The 18,660-nt window shown below is 38.9% G+C and overlaps 1 protein-coding gene across 5 annotated transcripts in view; it reads right to left on the bottom strand.

Annotated features, from left to right (window-relative positions):
- Nucleotides 1–210: 210 nt before the first annotated feature.
- LOC128687674 (T-cell activation inhibitor, mitochondrial) overlaps nt 211–18,660 on the bottom strand; it is an 82,993-nt gene continuing 64,543 nt past the window's right edge. For 2 of the 5 annotated variants that reach the window (XM_053775260.2, XM_053775265.2), the window contains exons 10-11: nt 2,289–2,362; nt 211–396 (exon numbers count right to left, since the gene is read on the bottom strand). In XM_053775260.2, coding sequence (XP_053631235.2) covers nt 339–396; nt 2,289–2,362 — 132 coding nt within the window. In that variant the 3' untranslated portion in view covers nt 211–338. Of the gene's footprint in view, nt 397–2,288; nt 2,363–15,613; nt 16,829–18,660 lie in introns of those variants that run through there. The other 3 variants (XM_053775261.2, XM_053775264.2, XM_053775263.2) reach the window with 2 other exon arrangements.

Below are 18,660 nucleotides of genomic sequence, written 5' to 3'. Positions count from 1 at the left end.
TCACCTGTTTTGAAAATAGGTATCACATTTGCCATTTTCCACTTATCTGGCACCATGCTCCCTCCTGGAAGGAGAATGCTCCCTCCAGGAAGAACGCTCTCTCCAGGAAGGAGATCATTCCCTCCAGGAAGGAGATCGTGTAATCCAGGAAGGAGATCGTGTAATCCAGGAAGGAGATCGTGCCCTCCAGGAAGAATGTACCTTCTGAATTCGAGATGGAGATTGTACCCTCCACCAACATGGGGAAGAACGTGGTTTCAGAGAGCAAGACTGAGACCTTACCCTCTGGGAAGAAGGGAAATGTGGCTTCAAGGTAGGAGAGGGAGAATGTGAATTCCTCACATAGTAAGGAAGAGGTGGGGTCCTGGAACGTGGCTGAGCACATACCATCTGGGACTGAAACAGAAAGATAAACAAATTCTAGACCTACACTTGGACAGTAGTTTGCAATTTAATACAATACCCACATCCAGCACAAATCAAAGAAGGCCTCAAAGACAATGTGTGTCCTGTAGCTAAGCTGGTAGCACACTCAGCTCACACACAGTGTCCATGGTTTGATCCCTGGTATGGATGGAAACAATGGGCGTGTTTCCTTAAGACACCTAGCAGTTAGTGAGTACCCATGTGTTAGCCGACTGGTGTGGGTCACATCCCAGGGATAAAATTAACTTAGGTTGCCCGAAATGCTCTGCATAATCAGGGTCTTCCTATATAGTACGTTACTGATGTCAGCTAGGTCTGTATATGTCATATCATGTACTTGAGAGTAAGACACATGTGCAACATCATGCAGATGTTGCACATGTGTCTTACTCTCATCTTGTCGGTATTATATACCATTCGTACACATATCATGTACTTGTAGAAATAAAGATTATTATTATTATTACTCATTACTCTGTGCACCATAATCCAGTGTTCACTCTATATTTCACTCATCTAACTATATATCTCACAATCTCACATAAGAGACATTGTGCCTATGGATGTACAACAGTACATTAGAAAACTACCTTAAATCAATTCCTATGACAACAATTTTATATACATGCTACAGACATATCACAACACCCTTACTTAAATTTAAGCTTTAATAAATGTAAACTTAATTAATTCACACATTCTACTGTTTACTCTATCTTTAACCTGAACTGAACTGCTGACCTGCTGAGGGTTTTAACAGAACACAGACCCAGAGAACTAATTTCTGTGGTGAACAAAGATATACTGGTACACTCATATGACTACCTTGAGAGCTTTAGCAGAGCACACAGACATCATACTGGCACACACATATGACTGTCTTGAGAGCTCTAGCAGAGCACACAGACATCATATTGGCACACACACATGAATGCCTTGAGAGCTCTAGTGGAGGACACTGACATCATACTGACACACACATACGACTGTCTTGAGAGCTCCAGCAGAGCACAGACATCACACCCAATGGAAATAAGTCACTTTGACTTTTTTAAGTTATCCTGGTGGGTAATCTACATATATGCTGCTTTGTATGATAATTTATGTAACTATTTGTGTGTACCTATACCTGAATAAACTTACTTATACTATGAACAAAAGAGGCATTTTATTCATCTCTATAAAAAAAACTGAAAAAAAAAATAAAAGCCAAAATTTTGGAATAATTCAGCAGAAGAAATGCAAATGTGTTCATTTCTTCTGATAAATAATTCCATGTTTATTATCTCTGCTCAACTTAAGCAGTGCTAAATGACCCTGGTGAATTTAGTGTTTAGTTCTGATAATAATAATAATAATACATGTAATAATAATAATAATAATGCTCAACTTAAGTTCTACAAAATACTGTATCAGTCTTTTTATTTTTTTTTTTAATTTTTACATGCTGCTTCAAATTACAATTATATTGTACTTGAAATACTATAAAACTTATTAACTTTTTTAATTTTGTTAATATAATGCCAAAAATTTGGAATAATTTAGCAAAGAAGTGCATCACCAAGTTCACAATAATTTACATACATGTTTATTATTTATGTTCAAATTAAGTTCTACAAAATAATCTCTTTTTTTTTCCAATTGTTACATGTTGCTTCAAACTGCAGTAATATTGTACTTGAAATATAAAACCTACTTTTTTTAGTTTAATATTTGTTATTATTGTATTATTCTCAATGGTAATGCTTCTTAAACTACAACTTATATTATCATGTTATCATTATCTCACAGTGATCTTGTTTCTTAACTACAGTAATTGCTACAGGCTTACAATAATGTCAAATTATGTAGATTCAACTTACATGTTTTGCTCCCATTCCTTAAGACGAGTGATGGACCTTTGAATGCTATAGTATATAAGCTGCAAAATGCATTTCTGAAATGAGCCAAGGAACATAAATGAGGCTTTCTATAAAATCTTTATATTTCACATATGAATCTTTGATACAACACACTATGTACTTACAGCACTCTCAAAAATATAAGAGGATACTATGTACACCTCTATTTGTCATAGCCTGAGTAGTGTACATATGTATCAGGCCTGTGGCCTGGTAGGCAAAGTTCTCACATCCCACACTGGGTGTCTATGGTTCAATCCCCGGCAAGGGTAGAAACATTGGGCGTGTTTCCTTACACCTGTTGTTCCTGTTCACCTTGCAAGTACAGTGCATGTAGGTACCTGGGTGTTAGTCAACTGGTGTGGGTTGCGTCCTAGGTGACAAGATTGAGGACCCCCAATGGAAATAAGATGGACAGTCCCTCGATGATACACTGCCTTTCTTGAGTTATCCTGGGTGTCTAACCCTCCGGGGTTAAAAATTCAAATAAAATCTTATCTCTTAACTTACTTGAAGGATAGGTGGGACAATTGGAGTTTGGGGAGGGGGAGGGTATCATTGACAGAAGGGCCCTGCTTTACAGTGTTTCACTTTATGGCATTTTGCTAATGCACCCATTATTCATTTATTCAGACTTCCTACAATAAATTTATTCACCACTCACTAATAGCAAACCTGGAGTTTACCTGGAGAGAGTTCCAAGAGTGAAAATAGCAAAGGATGAAAATAATTTAAGGTAAGTAATGTGTGTACTATGTATGCATTTTTTAGGCCTAGCTCTATTGCTCACTTACTAAATGATAGTGTAAAGATGTCATCAGCTTTTATATGCATCTGAGAGAGAAAAAAAAAAAAGGGGGAGGGGGGTTCCTGGCTGGCTGGCTATGTTTCATTTTACAGCAGTAGCCCAGAACCTAACCTATATAAGCAGGGCCCTACAGTAGCCAGGAACCTAACCTGCTGTATAAGTGGGGCCCTTCAGTAACCTGGAACCTAACCTGCTGTATAAGTGGGGCCCTACAGTAGCCTGGAACCTAACCTGCTGTATAAGTGGGGCCCTACAGTAACCTGGAACCTAACCTGCTGTATAAGTGGGGCCCTACAGTAGCCTGAAACCTAACCTGCTGTATAAGTGGGGCCCTTTTGTATATAATAGAAAATTAGGCAATCACTTAGAGATACTCCTTCAAGGCTACCCAATTCCCCATGAATATAATTTACACAACCAGAACTAGGTATAGAGGCTCCCATTTGGGGCCCACATCTGGCAAGGTGCCAGAGCCCACACTGGACAGCTAAAATTTCCTCTAACCATAGGGGAGCTCACTGTCATCCTAAAGTAATCAATCAGTTAGCCCTAACTCCTTCACAAGGAAAGTAAGATGATATATGTAACCTAATAGACTTCTTGTTTCTTCATTTTTTATAATCATTCCATAGCACAGAGAGACAGGGCCAGACTGAAACTGCTTAAGAAATCCCAATTAATTTAAGATCATTGAATCAATTTAAAGTATTAACACATACTTAAAACTGTACAATTTTTCTTCAGCTGCCTCCCTTTGCTTTTATTCTCATTTTTTGTACATTAAAAAAAATCCCCCTCAATAACCTATGTCCAGTTCTTCAGTAGTCTATAAGCATTAGGTTAGTCTGCCAGAAATACACCACATGCTAGTGGCTTTCTTTTGTCCTTAACAACACAGTAGGGCCCTGTTTTACGGTGTTTTGCTTTATGAAACGTGAGAATAATGATAAAATTCACCAGTGCTTTGTAAGTGATGGACAAATTCTAGTAAGAAAAACAAATGTAGGCCGTGTTTACTACATTACAAATGAAAATGAACTAGCAAACTTCCTTCATGATGCAAACATTACAGAGTCTGACTGATATTAGTGACCAACTTCTTACTACGTTAGTGTATGTTACTATGTAATTATTGAACTAATCCCTGTACTATCACCTCCAAGATAGTATTTTACTACCTCATTATCCTATGTGTCCCACACAGTTCTTTGTGTGACCCCTTTTGTGTTATTTTCCCAGATTCCCTATCCACAAATTATTATTTGTTAATAGGATACCTACTCTTTATTAATATCTGTATTACCTTTTTCTTTCCTACTTAAGCTCTGTTTAATTTCTCTAATAATCTTACCAAATTTTCCCCTTTTCTCCCTAGCTACAAATAACTAACTAGTGTATGTTCCTACTACACTACAGTGCAATTCCTTTACCATCCCTCACTAGCTAGTACCAACTACCTCAAAAAATATTCCTATAGTGATATTAACTGCTCAAACTTTATGCTATAAGGCAAATCCTATTCTAGGATAATTTTCATATCTTAGTGACTATATTGTGTGTGCAATTAGTGTATATTTCAATTATATCATTGTTCAAGGCCCTTAACTATCTTTTGATAACTAGTACCAACTACCTCATATTATTTTTTTTACTTTTTATAGTACAATATATTGCTCAACTTATTATTTTTTATTATCACACCGGCCGATTCCCACCAAGGCAGGGTGGCCCGAAAAAGAAAAACTTTCACCATCATTCACTCCATCACTGTCTTGCCAGAAGGGTGCTTTACACTACAGTTTTTAAACTGCAACATTAACACCCCTCCTTCAGAGTGCAGGCACTGTACTTCCCATCTCCAGGACTCAAGTCCGGCCTGCCGGTTTCCCTGAATCCCTTCATAAATGTTACTTTGCTCACACTCCAACAGCACGTCAAGTATTAAAAACCATTTGTCTCCATTCACTCCTATCAAACACGCTCAAGCATGCCTGCTGGAAGTCCAAGCCCCTCGCACACAAAACCTCCTTTACCCCCTCCCTCCAACCCTTCCTAGGCCGACCCCTACCCCGCCTTCCTTCCACTACAGACTGATACACTCTTGAAGTCATTCTGTTTCGCTCCATTCTCTCTACATGTCCGAACCACCTCAACAACCCTTCCTCAGCCCTCTGGACAACAGTTTTGGTAATCCCGCACCTCCTCCTAACTTCCAAACTACGAATTCTCTGCATTATATTCACACCACACATTGCCCTCAGACATGACATCTCCACTGCCTCCAGCCTTCTCCTCGCTGCAACATTCATCACCCACGCTTCACACCCATATAAGAGCGTTGGTAAAACTATACTCTCATACATTCCCCTCTTTGCCTCCAAGGACAAAGTTCTTTGTCTCCACAGACTCCTAAGTGCACCACTCACTCTTTTTCCCTCATCAATTCTATGATTCACCTCATCTTTCATAGACCCATCCGCTGACACGTCCACTCCCAAATATCTGAATACGTTCACCTCCTCCATACTCTCTCCCTCCAATCTGATATTCAATCTTTCATCACCTAATCTTTTTGTTATCCTCATAACCTTACTCTTTCCTGTATTCACCTTTAATTTTCTTCTTTTGCACACCCTACCAAATTCATCCACCAATCTCTGCAACTTCTCTTCAGAATCTCCCAAGAGCACAGTGTCATCAGCAAAGAGCAGCTGTGACAACTCCCACTTTGTGTGTGATTCTTTATCTTTTAACTCCACGCCTTTTGCCAAGACCCTCGCATTTACTTCTCTTACAACCCCATCTATAAATATATTAAACAACCACGGTGACATCACACATCCTTGTCTAAGGCCTACTTTTACTGGGAAAAAATTTCCCTCTTTCCTACATACTCTAACTTGAGCCTCACTATCCTCGTAAAAACTCTTCACTGCTTTCAGTAACCTACCTCCTACACCATACACTTGCAACATCTGCCACATTGCCCCCCTATCCACCCTGTCATACGCCTTTTCCAAATCCATAAATGCCACAAAGACCTCTTTAGCCTTATCTAAATACTGTTCACTTATATGTTTCACTGTAAACACCTGGTCCACACACCCCCTACCTTTCCTAAAGCCTCCTTGTTCATCTGCTATCCTATTCTCCGTCTTACTCTTAATTCTTTCAATTATAACTCTACCATACACTTTACCAGGTACACTCAACAGACTTATCCCCCTATAATTTTTGCACTCTCTTTTATCCCCTTTGCCTTTATACAAAGGAACTATGCCTGCTCTCTGCCAATCCCTAGGTACCTTACCCTCTTCCATACATTTATTAAACAATTGCACCAACCACTCCAAAACTATATCCCCACCTGCTTTTAACATTTCTATCTTTATCCCATCAATCCCAGCTGCCTTACCCCCTTTCATTTTACCTACTGCCTCACGAACTTCCCCCACACTCACAACTGGCTCTTCCTCACTCCTACAAGATGTTATTCCTCCTTGCCCTATACACGAAATCACAGCTTCCCTATCTTCATCAACATTTAACAATTCCTCAAAATATTCCTTCCATCTTCCCAATACCTCTAACTCTCCATTTAATAACTCTCCTCTCCTATTTTTAACTGACAAATCCATTTGTTCTCTAGGCTTTCTTAACTTGTTAATCTCACTCCAAAACTTTTTCTTATTTTCAACAAAATTTGTTGATAACATCTCACCCACTCTCTCATTTGCTCTCTTTTTACATTGCTTCACCACTCTCTTAACCTCTCTCTTTTTCTCCATATACTCTTCCCTCCTTGCATCACTTCTACTTTGTAAAAACTTCTCATATGCTAACTTTTTCTCCCTTACTACTCTCTTTACATCATCATTCCACCAATCGCTCCTCTTCCCTCCTGCACCCACTTTCCTGTAACCACAAACTTCTGCTGAACACTCTAACACTACATTTTTAAACCTACCCCATACCTCTTCGACCCCATTGCCTATGCTCTCATTAGCCCATCTATCCTCCAATAGCTGTTTATATCTTACCCTAACTGCCTCCTCTTTTAGTTTATAAACCTTCACCTCTCTCTTCCCTGATGCTTCTATTCTCCTTGTATCCCATCTACCTTTTACTCTCAGTGTAGCTACAACTAGAAAGTGATCTGATATATCTGTGGCCCCTCTATAAACATGTACATCCTGAAGTCTACTCAACAGTCTTTTATCTACCAATACATAATCCAACAAACTACTGTCATTTCGCCCTACATCATATCGTGTATACTTATTTATCCTCTTTTTCTTAAAATATGTATTACCTATAACTAAACCCCTTTCTATACAAAGTTCAATCAAAGGGCTCCCATTATCATTTACACCTGGCACCCCAAACTTACCTACCACACCCTCTCTACAAGTTTCTCCTACTTTAGCATTCAAGTCCCCTACCACAATTACTCTCTCACTTGGTTCAAAGGCTCCTATACATTCACTTAACATCTCCCAAAATCTCTCTCTCTCCTCTGCATTCCTCTCTTCTCCAGGTGCATACACGCTTATTATGACCCACTTCTCGCATCCAACCTTTACTTTAATCCACATAATTCTTGAATTTACACATTCATATTCTCTTTTCTCCTTCCATAACTGATCATTTAACATTACTGCTACCCCTTCCTTTGCTCTAACTCTCTCAGATACTCCAGATTTAATCCCATTTATTTCCCCCCACTGAAACTCTCCTACCCCCTTCAGCTTTGTTTCGCTTAGGGCCAGGACATCCAACTTCTTTTCATTCATAACATCAGCAATCATCTGTTTCTTGTCATCCGCACTACATCCACGCACATTTAAGCAACCCAGTTTTATAAAGTTTTTCTTCTTCTCTTTTTTAGTAATTGTATACAGGAGAAGGGGTTACTAGCCCATTGCTCCCGGCATTTTAGTCGCCTCATACGACACGCATGGCTTACGGAGGAAAGATTCTTTTCCACTTCCCCATGGACAATAGAAGAAATAAAAAAGAACAAGAGCTATTTAGAAAAAGGAGAAAAACCTAGATGTATGTATATATATATATATGCATGTGCGTGTCTGTGAAGTGTGACCAAAGTGTTAGTAGGAGTAGCAAGATATCCCTGTTATCTTAGCGTGTTTATGAGACAGAAAAAGAAACCAGCAATCCTACCATCATGCAAAACAATTACAGGTTTTTGTTTCACAGTCATCTGGCAGGACGGTAGTACTTCCCTGGGTGGTTGCTGTCTACCAACCTACTACCTACTTATTATATATAACAAATCAGATCTTACTCCCAAATCAATATTATATCATAGTGACTATCTGTCATTTTGACTTTGTTTACCATTACTTAATTTAGTCCCTTATATTTTTTTCTCTTTTATTTTAGCTTTATATAACAACCTTATTTCACATATTCACAATTGTTAAAATAATCAAGATGCTATTCTCAAGTGCTAAAGTGTAATAAGCTCATTATTTTGCCATTACATATATTCATTTATTTGATTACCACTTTTTTGTTCACCACAAATTATTTTAGTCCCTTTTATATTGCCTCATTTATTTTAGCTTTAAAGAGCTACCTTAGCTCATTTTTTTTTACATTTGTTAAAATAATTCAGGTGCTATTTTATAGATTTAGAATATTTACTTTGTCTTATACTTAATTCTAACTTTAGATTCACTATAAATCTTATGATAACAAGCATTGATCCTGATACCAACCTCTTATCTAATGACTTAAATGAATCAAACAGTAACTGTAATTACTACACAGCAGAACAATCAAAGGCACTTCTCAGAGCCAACAACAACATAACTGTCTTTAACTACAATATCAGATCTTTAAGCAAACATTACGATGACCTCATAGCATTACTAAATTCCCTGCATGCCAGTATGTCCATCATTACTCTCAACGAAACCTGGCTAAAGCCTGATACTACAGATGTCTATGCCATTCCTGGTTACACAGCCATACACAACTGTAGGCCAGACCAACAAGGGGGTGGCACGGCTATATACTACTCAGACCAACTAGAATGTATCACTAATACTTGCACAAGGGATGAACATGGGGAATATATAATAGCTAAATTCAAATCCAAATACCTACAAAAACCTCTCACAGTGATAAACATCTACAGAGTACCACAGTCAAACATTAGCCGTTTTAGTGACAACCTAGGAAGTATGATAACTGATGCACACATGAACAAAGATCACTTACTACTCTCAGGTGACTTCAATATAAATCTCCTACAAGACCAAGACCCACACGTTACTGAATTCACAAACACTATGAGTAACTGCATGTTGCTACCAACTGCAACAAAACCTACAAGAGTTACAGAGACTAGTGTTTCCCTACTAGACCACATCTGGACCAACACCATAATCAGGCATAATCACAGATAATACCACAGACCATTACCCTACCTTCCTCATAACAAACCTTGGCAAATTACCCCTAGACACTACTAAAATCACTTTCAGACTTCACAATGAGGCAGCTATCAATAACTTCACAGCAGCAGTGACAAACATTGATTGGCACACTGAGCTAGAAATCTATACAGATATTGATGAATGTATTAATAATTTTCTAAAAAAGACCCAATACCTCTATAACAAGCATTGCCCTAAAAAAAACTAAACAGATGACTGTGAAGAGACTGAGCAGTCCCTGGCTAACACCCAGTATCCTCAAATCCATAAATACAAGGCACCTATACGAAAAACAGTACAGAATGGGTCACATAACCAGAGACCAAACAAAACGTTACTCGTCAATCCTAACCAGCCTGATAAGAAGGACTAAAAAATTGTATTATGAGAACAGATTATCCAACTTATGAGGTGACATAAAAAAGACCTGGAAAACCCTATCAGAAATACTAGGAACAAAAAAGATAACATGAAATAGTGAAATTGAATTAACAAAACCAGATGAACCCCAATTCCCACTTACTGAAACAACAAACAGACTCAATGATTTCTTCTCCACTATAGGAAAAAACCTTGCCAATAAAATCCCAAGCTCAGATACCCCACCCAATGACTACCTCACTGGCAACTACCCGAACACACTATTCCTAGCTCCGACTAACCCAACTGAAGTCTCCATTATTATCAACAAACTAAAAAACAAGGCAGATTTAAATACCTTACCATCCATTATATACAAAAAAGTGTCACAGGTGCTATCACCAATCATTGCAACACTCTTTAACAAATCCACTGAATCCTCTACCTTTCCTACAGTTCTCAAAATAGCAAGGGTCACCCCGATCCATATAGGAGGAGACCACACAGACTTGAATAACTGTAGGACAATATCCAACTTACACCCTCTGTCTAAAATCTTTGAAAAATTAATCCATAAGCGTATCTATTCCTACCTCATCTCCCACAACATACTCAACCCCTGTCAATTTGGGTTCAGGCCTAATAAAAATACTAATGATGCTATTATCCAAATGCTAGAACATATTTATACAGCAATAGAGAAAAAAGAAGCACCACTGGGGATCTTCATTGACTTACGTAAAACTTTTGATACAGTTGACCATGACTTGCTCCACATAAAATTGTCGCACTATGGTATAAGAGGACACTCCCTCAACTACCTAAAGTCATACCTCAGCAACAGAAGCCAATATGTGTACACAAATGGGGCAAACTCTTCTGCACAGCCAATTACAGTTGGTGTCCCACAGGGAAGTGTCCTAGGCCCTCTTCTCTTTCTCATATACATAAATGACCTACCAAATGCATCGCAACTACTCAAACCCACACTATTTGCAGATGACACTACATACGTATTCTCTCACCCGAGCCCAGTCACGCTAGCCAATACTGTAAATACCGAATTACAGAAAATATCAACCTGGATGAGGACCAACAAACTTACTCTAAACATTGACAAAACCTACTACATTCAGTTTGGTAACAGAGCTACAGATGTCCCTCTTAACATAATGATAAATGGATCACCAATCACAAAACTCACAGAGGGAAAATTCTTAGGAATCCACCTTGATAATAGACTCAAATTTCAAACACATATACAACAAATTTCCAAAAAAAAAATCCAAGACCGTAGGCATACTATCGAAGATACGGTACTATGTTCCACAGTCAGCCCTCCTGGCCCTATATCACTCACTTATTTACCCCTATCTCACCTATGGAATTTGTGCATGGGGCTCAACAACAATAAACCATCTCAGACCACTAATTACCCAACAAAAGGCTGCAGTCAGAATGATAACAAATTCCCACTACAGGCAGCACATTCCACCAATATTCAAAACTAAACCTACTCACCATACAAAACATCCATACTTATTACTGCACCTACTACATACATAGAACACTTAACTCTGATATAAACCCTCCCCTCCAACGTCTCCTTACCAACCTCAACAGAACACATGACCATACCATTGAAGACACTGCAAGGCTCCAGGCGGACATCAACCAAATCTTTCAGTGGGCTGCAGAAAACAATATGAAGTTCAACCATGAGAAATTTCAATTACTCAGATATGGTAAACACGAGGAAATTAAATCTTCATCAGAGTACAAAACAAATTCTGGCCACAAAATAGAGCGAAACACCAACGTCAAAGACCTGGGAGTGATCATGTCGGAGGATCTCACCTTCAAGGACCATAACATTGTATCAATCGCATCTGCTAGAAAAATGACAGGATGGATAATGAGAACCTTCAAAACGAGGGATGCCAAGCCCATGATGACACTCTTCAGGTCACTTGTTCTATCTAGGCTGGAATATTGCTGCACACTAACAGCACCTTTCAAGGCAGGTGAAATTGCTGACCTAGAAAATGTACAGAGAACCTTCACGGGGCGCATAACGGAGATAAAACACCTCAATTACTGGGAGCGCTTGAGGTTCCTGAACCTGTATTCCCTGGAATGCAGGCGGGAGAGATACATGATTATATACACCTGGAATATCCTAGAGGGACTAGTACCGAACTTGCACACGAAAATCACTCACTATGAAAGCAAAAGACTTGGCAGATGATGCAACATCCCCCCAATGAAAAGCAGGGGTGTCACTAGCACGTTAAGAGACCATACAATAAGTGTCAGGGGCCCGAGACTGTTCAACTGCCTCCCAGCATACATAAGGGGGATTACCAACAGACCCCTGGCAGTCTTCAAGCTGGCACTGGACAAGCACCTAAAGTCGGTTCCTGATCAGCCGGGCTGTGGCTCGTACGTTGGTTTGCATGCAGCCAGCAGTAACAGCCTGGTTGATCAGGCTCTGATCCACCAGGAGGCCTGGTCACAGACCGGGCCGCGGGGGTGTTGACCCCCGGAACTCTCTCCAGGTAAACTCCAGGTAGGTTTTAATACAAAGAATTTTTCTACTGGTAGTCTCTCACATAGTATATAATAATAATATTTATTTCTACAAGTACATATACGTACAACGGTACAAGGTATACATACCAAAGCTGACATTAATGACATACTACTATACAGAAAGCCACTTGTTATACAGAGCATTTTGGGTAAATTAGGTCAATTTTGCCCCCAGGATGCGACCCACAGCAGTCCATTAACACTCAGGTACCCGGTTTACTGCTAGGTGAACATGGACAACAGATGTCTTGAGGAAACACGTCCAACTGTTTCCAGCTAATGAACCATATGGGTTTAACAGCTGTTTATGACTAACTTTCTTCACTATTTACAAACAACAGCTGGAACATCTAATGGTGTTTTATTTCATTATTTATATAATTATAAAATGCTAGAGGGACTGGTCCCAAATCTACATACAGAAATCACTCACTATGAGAACAAGATTCAGCAGATCATAAAATATCCCCAATGAAAAGCAGGGGTGCCACGAGTACACTGAGAAACAACACAATAGGTAAGTGTTATGGGCCAAAAACTATTCAATAGCCTTCCACCATACATAAGGGGGATTACCAATTGACTCTAGACTGTCTTGAAGAGGGAATTTGGACAGGTTCCTAAAGTCAGCTCCTGAAAAGTCAGGCTGTGGTTTGTACGTTGGACTGCATGTGGCTAGCAGTAACAGCCTGGTTGATCAGGCCTTGATCCACCATGAGGCTGGGTTGAACATTAAAATGGTATAAAATACCGACAGGTTGTTAGGTAAGACACATATGCAACAGTTAGGTATCTTTATTGTGAAACGTTGAGAGGGACCTCTCAACATCTGAGTTCTTACCTCTCCTACGTCTCACCTCTTGGCGCTATAAAAGCTCCATCCTGTCACTTCTTCTCCATATTGTTTCATACTATGGGACAATGCTCTTCTCCAGACTGAGGGACTGACCACCTCAAAACTTTAAGGGTGATGGACTGATTACATCGTCTTCAAGTATCTTCTGCTTCTATCAACCTTTCCTGTACTTGACTGAAGAAGCCTACTGTGTAGGCGAAACGTTTCACAATAAAGATACCTAACTGTTGCATATGTGTCTTACCTAACAACCTGTCGGTATTTTATACCATTTTAATGTTCAATCTGTCAGACACTGCAACACAAGGGTATCTTGGTACAGACCTGCAATCAACTTCGACAACTTCCACTAGTGAGAGGGGCTGGATTTGAGAGGGACCTCTCAACATCTGAGTTCTTACCTCTCCTACGTCTCACCTCTTGGCGCTATAAAAGCTCCATCCTGTCACTTCTTCTCCATATTGTTTCATACTATGGGACAATGCTCTTCTCCAGACTGAGGGACTGACCACCTCAAAACTTTAAGGGTGATGGACTGATTACATCGTCTTCAAGTATCTTCTGCTTCTATCAACCTTTCCTGTACTTGACTGAAGAAGCCTACTGTGTAGGCGAAACGTTTCACAATAAAGATACCTAACTGTTGCATATGTGTCTTACCTAACAACATGAGGCTGGGTCATGGACCAAACCGCAGGGGCACCGACCCCCAGAACACACTTCAGGTATATTCCAGGTAGGTGAGGGGAAGCGCTAATCCCCTTAGGGATATTATTATTATTATGAATATTGGAGCTGTATGTTGAAAATTTAATAAAATACTAACAAGTTGATGATTAAGACATGTGCAACAGTTGGGCATCTTTACTGTTGAAACTTTTCGCCTACACAGTAGGCTTCTTCAGTTACATACAGAGCCAGGTGTAGTAGTAAAATGAAGATGATGTAATCAGTCCATCACCTTGGAGAAACAGTATTTGAGGTGGTCAGTCCTTCAGCCGTGAAGAGTTCAGCTGCATGGTTTGGTACAATATATATGAGCTGAACTCTTCTCCGGGCTGAGGTACTGACCACCTTAAATAATTTAACTACTTATCCAAGAATGATGGCCACGTGGCCTGGCAGTAAAAGCTCTTGCTTCACACAGCGAGGGTTCGCGTTTGATTCACAGCAAGGGTGAAAACATTGGGCGTGTTTCCTTACACCAGTTGTCTATGTACCCCATCAGTAAAATGGGTATCTGGGTGTTAGTGGACTGGTGTGGGTCGCATCCTGGGACAAAACTGACCTAATTTGCCCAAAATGCTGTTCATAACTAGCGGCTTTATATATGGTAGTGTGTCATTGATGTCAGCTATGGTCTATATGCCTTGTACATGTAGTAAATATATTATTATATATTATTATCTTCATATCACTGCTACACCTGCTGCCTCTGTATGTTACTGAATTATTATTATAATAAAAAAGAAGCGCTAAGCCACAAGGGCTATACAGCGCTGTATGTTACTGAAGAAGCCTGCTGTATAGGTGATTATGATTATAATAATCATGGGGAGCGCTAAACTCGTAGGCTTATACAGCGCATGTATGGATGGGGGGGGGGGATGGAAGGTATTCAGACTCAATTCAGGGAACCGGAGCACAGATCTAATTCCCTAGATCAGGAGCCCCTCACCAGCGTCAAGGAACCTGCCTTGAGGGGACTGTGTAGGTGAACAGTTTCAATAATAGATACCAAACTGTTGTACATGTGTCTTAATCACCAGAGAGCTAAACCCGTAATAAAATGCTCAATAATAACCCACATGGAGACAAACATGAGGTTGACTGATCCGTAACAAAATTATAAATTTTGGTGAACTAAACTCGTAGGAATGTAGGCAAGCAGGTTTGATCCTAGGAAGACAGGAAGTAGCTCCACTTCCCTGGATCAAGAGCCCTTCCATCAGCATTAAATCATCCTCTCCCACTTGAAAAAGCACAATAATCCTAGTAAAACCGAATTTAAAAAAAGCACATTTTTTAATGGGGGAGTGCTAAACCCGTATGGGTCACACAGAGCCTGGCAGAATGGGAGGCAACCAGGTTCGATCAGCGGGAAGGGGGAATAAGATCTTGGCCAGTTCCTTGAATCAAGAGCCCCAGAAACTACAAATTATAAACGAATATTTAAAGTGTAGTAACGGGCTGAAGTAAGTCGGTATAATTCAAATTTTTATTTTTTTTGTGTGGTACAAAAATGTCGTTTGCACATAAGCTTATTTAGTCAGAGGTACACCTATGTACAATCATCATAAATACAGTAAGGCCCCGCTTTACGGTGTTTCGCCTTACGGCGTTCCTCTAATACGGCAATGTCAAATTATGACCAAAATTTGCTATACGGCAAGCGGTCTTTGAAGTACGGCACCCCCCACCCGGTTTGTTTACATTTTCCATGACGTCATCTATTATGTCAGGAAACTTTCCAAAATTTCAAGTGTTTTAAAGTTACTGCATATTTTATATGTACTCTGATAATTATACTTATGTGTACCTGTACCTAAATATACTTACACACTGTGCTGGTGTGCAGGTACACATTAAAATCACAAAGTCTCTCTCTACTCATGACGCCAGTACTACGTAATAATAATCACTCTTGGGCACACTAAATGTCTTATTTTACATCAATATAGGCATTTTCATTAACCCATCTATGATATTTTCCTCAAAATTATATATGAAATCTGTTACATAGCATATAAACATGATACATGCACTCACAGAATAAAAATTGATGTAAATATGAGACTTGTTTACAAAGCAGCTGTGTAGATAGTGTTGGAAGAATTACGTTTTCTCTAGTCAATTATTATTATTATTATAATCAAAAAGAAGCGCTAACCCACAAGGGCTATACAGCTTCTCTAGTCAAACACTGGGGGATAAATGTAGAAAAATATTCTTTTCGTATGCCTTTACTCTATATATAGCAATTCACGACCCTTGTGGGTTTAGTGCTTTTTATAATAATAATAATAATAATAATAATAATAATAATAATAATAATAATACTATTATTATTATTATTATTATTATTATTATTATTATTATCTTCATTCACTCTAAAAATGGTGTGTTGCTGTTTGTTTATTCTGAACTAACTTGTACACAATGTAAGAGTATTTGTATTGTGAGGTAATTATTATTATAATAAAAAATATTGGGGTAAATGTTTTACAAACTCTTACAAATGGACGTGAATGAACTAAAAGTAGACACATATTAATACGCATTTATTTCGCCTGACCAAGTGATCGTCCACTACCTGTTCAGTTTGTGTTCTTACATTTTCTCAACTCTGTATATTGTTCTCTCTCTCGTTTACTCTTTCGTTAACTAGTTGGCTCTCACTGACGATGGCATCTAAGGTTAGCTGTAATAAAAAGAGAAGTCGTAAGCCTCTTGATTTAAGTGCCAAGTTAGAGGATGATGGTGTGCCATTCTGATTTTATTCAATAAACTCCCTGCCACTCACCTCTCACACATTATTAATATTAATATTTTAAGGTAAGTAATAAGTGTACTCCGTGTGTATCTTACATTTTATTGTTTTTAATGCCTATTTCTATTGCTAACTTAATATAAGTTAGTGTAAACTTATTGTGTGGCATTTATTGCATATTTTGTGTGCTCTGATAATAATACTTGTGGAGCTGTGTGGAGCCGGGTGGAGGGACAACATTACCTTTTCTCTGCTCAGCCATCAGAGAAAACGTGTATGAATCTGCGTTTGGCCCAGCCACTCCCCCCACTCCACTTTTGTTTACAATTTTCAGCATGAATTCATTACTTCTACCTTCGTTTATGATGGCATTTAAAGGTAGTTGTTAGAAATGATTAAATTCAGTGAACAAGTTATGTCGATGTTAATAATATGGCTCTGGGCTACAGTGTAGGTAGCCGGTAGGTGTAGCCCAGGCGGGCAACACCTACCTGCTGCCTACACTGACTTCCTACAAATAAGTACTACTCACCTCTCTCCCTACATTAACATTACAAATACTTTAAGATAAGTAATGAATTTACTGTGAATGTATTTTACTTTGTGTTTTTAATGCCTGGATCTATTACTAACTTAATATAATTTAGTGAAAACTTGTTGTCTGGCATTTATATGCATTCATAAATGAAAAAAAAATGGCGTTCTGCCTTCCGGTGATGTCTGCTTTCCGGCGACAGCCTGGAACCTAACAGTATAAGTGGGGCCCTACTGTACTAACATGTGCCAAATACTTACGATAAACCCCCCCCCCAAAAAAAAAAAAAATAAATTATTTCCGATGTAATAAAGTAATATTAGACACAATATGTGTCACCAGTATTTCCGGCCAACTAATCAATAATACTGATATCAGTATAATTATTATTATTATAATCAAAAAGAAGCGCTAAGCCACAAGGGCTATACAGCAATCAGTATAATAATATCGATACAATATTGATGTCAGTATAATATTAATATATCGGTATATTACTTATGTCAGTATAATGATATCAGTAAAGTGATCAGCATATCAGTATAATAATGATGATATCGGTATAATAACGATATTAATATATCGGTATATCACTATAATAATGATGTCGGTATAATAACGATATTAATATATCGGTATATCAGTATAATAATATCAGTATAATATCAGCAGGAAATTCTTCATGCCTGTGTAGTCCCCTCTCTTGTAGTTTGGCTTCATTCGTCCTGCCCTTCCTGCTTTCCTCTCCACTTGTAACTCTACTGTGTTCGAAACTCAGAGCCACATCATCACTGGCCCCAAGGGGTCTTTTATATGTGATATCCTCAATATCTGCACTATTCAAGGTGAATATTAGGCCTGTTGTCTGGTACAGAAATTGGTGATCATCCACACAGCTGCTTTTTGTTGGGTTATTAATGGTTTAAGGTGATTGGTCGTAGTAGATCCCCAAGCACAAATACCATAGCCGAGGTGAAGGTAGATTAGAGGGCAGTATAGTGTAAGTAGAGTCATTTGGGGTACATAGTACCATATTTTGGAGAGGATTCCTACTGTTTTGGAGACCTTGCCTATGTGTTGGATGTGCAGTCAAGGTGAAGACCTAAAAATCTGCCCTCACTGTGTGTTGTAATGGGGGAACCATTGATCAATATGTTAAGCTGGATACTTGAAGTTCTGTTTCCAAACAGCATGTACATAGTAGGTTTTGTCTCGCTTTCAGGCAGCA

This window comes from Cherax quadricarinatus, chromosome 11, assembly GCF_038502225.1.
Source record: "Cherax quadricarinatus isolate ZL_2023a chromosome 11, ASM3850222v1, whole genome shotgun sequence".
Classification (NCBI taxonomy): Eukaryota; Metazoa; Arthropoda; class Malacostraca; order Decapoda; family Parastacidae; genus Cherax; species Cherax quadricarinatus.
This window is presented reverse-complemented; position numbering and strand designations above follow the sequence as displayed.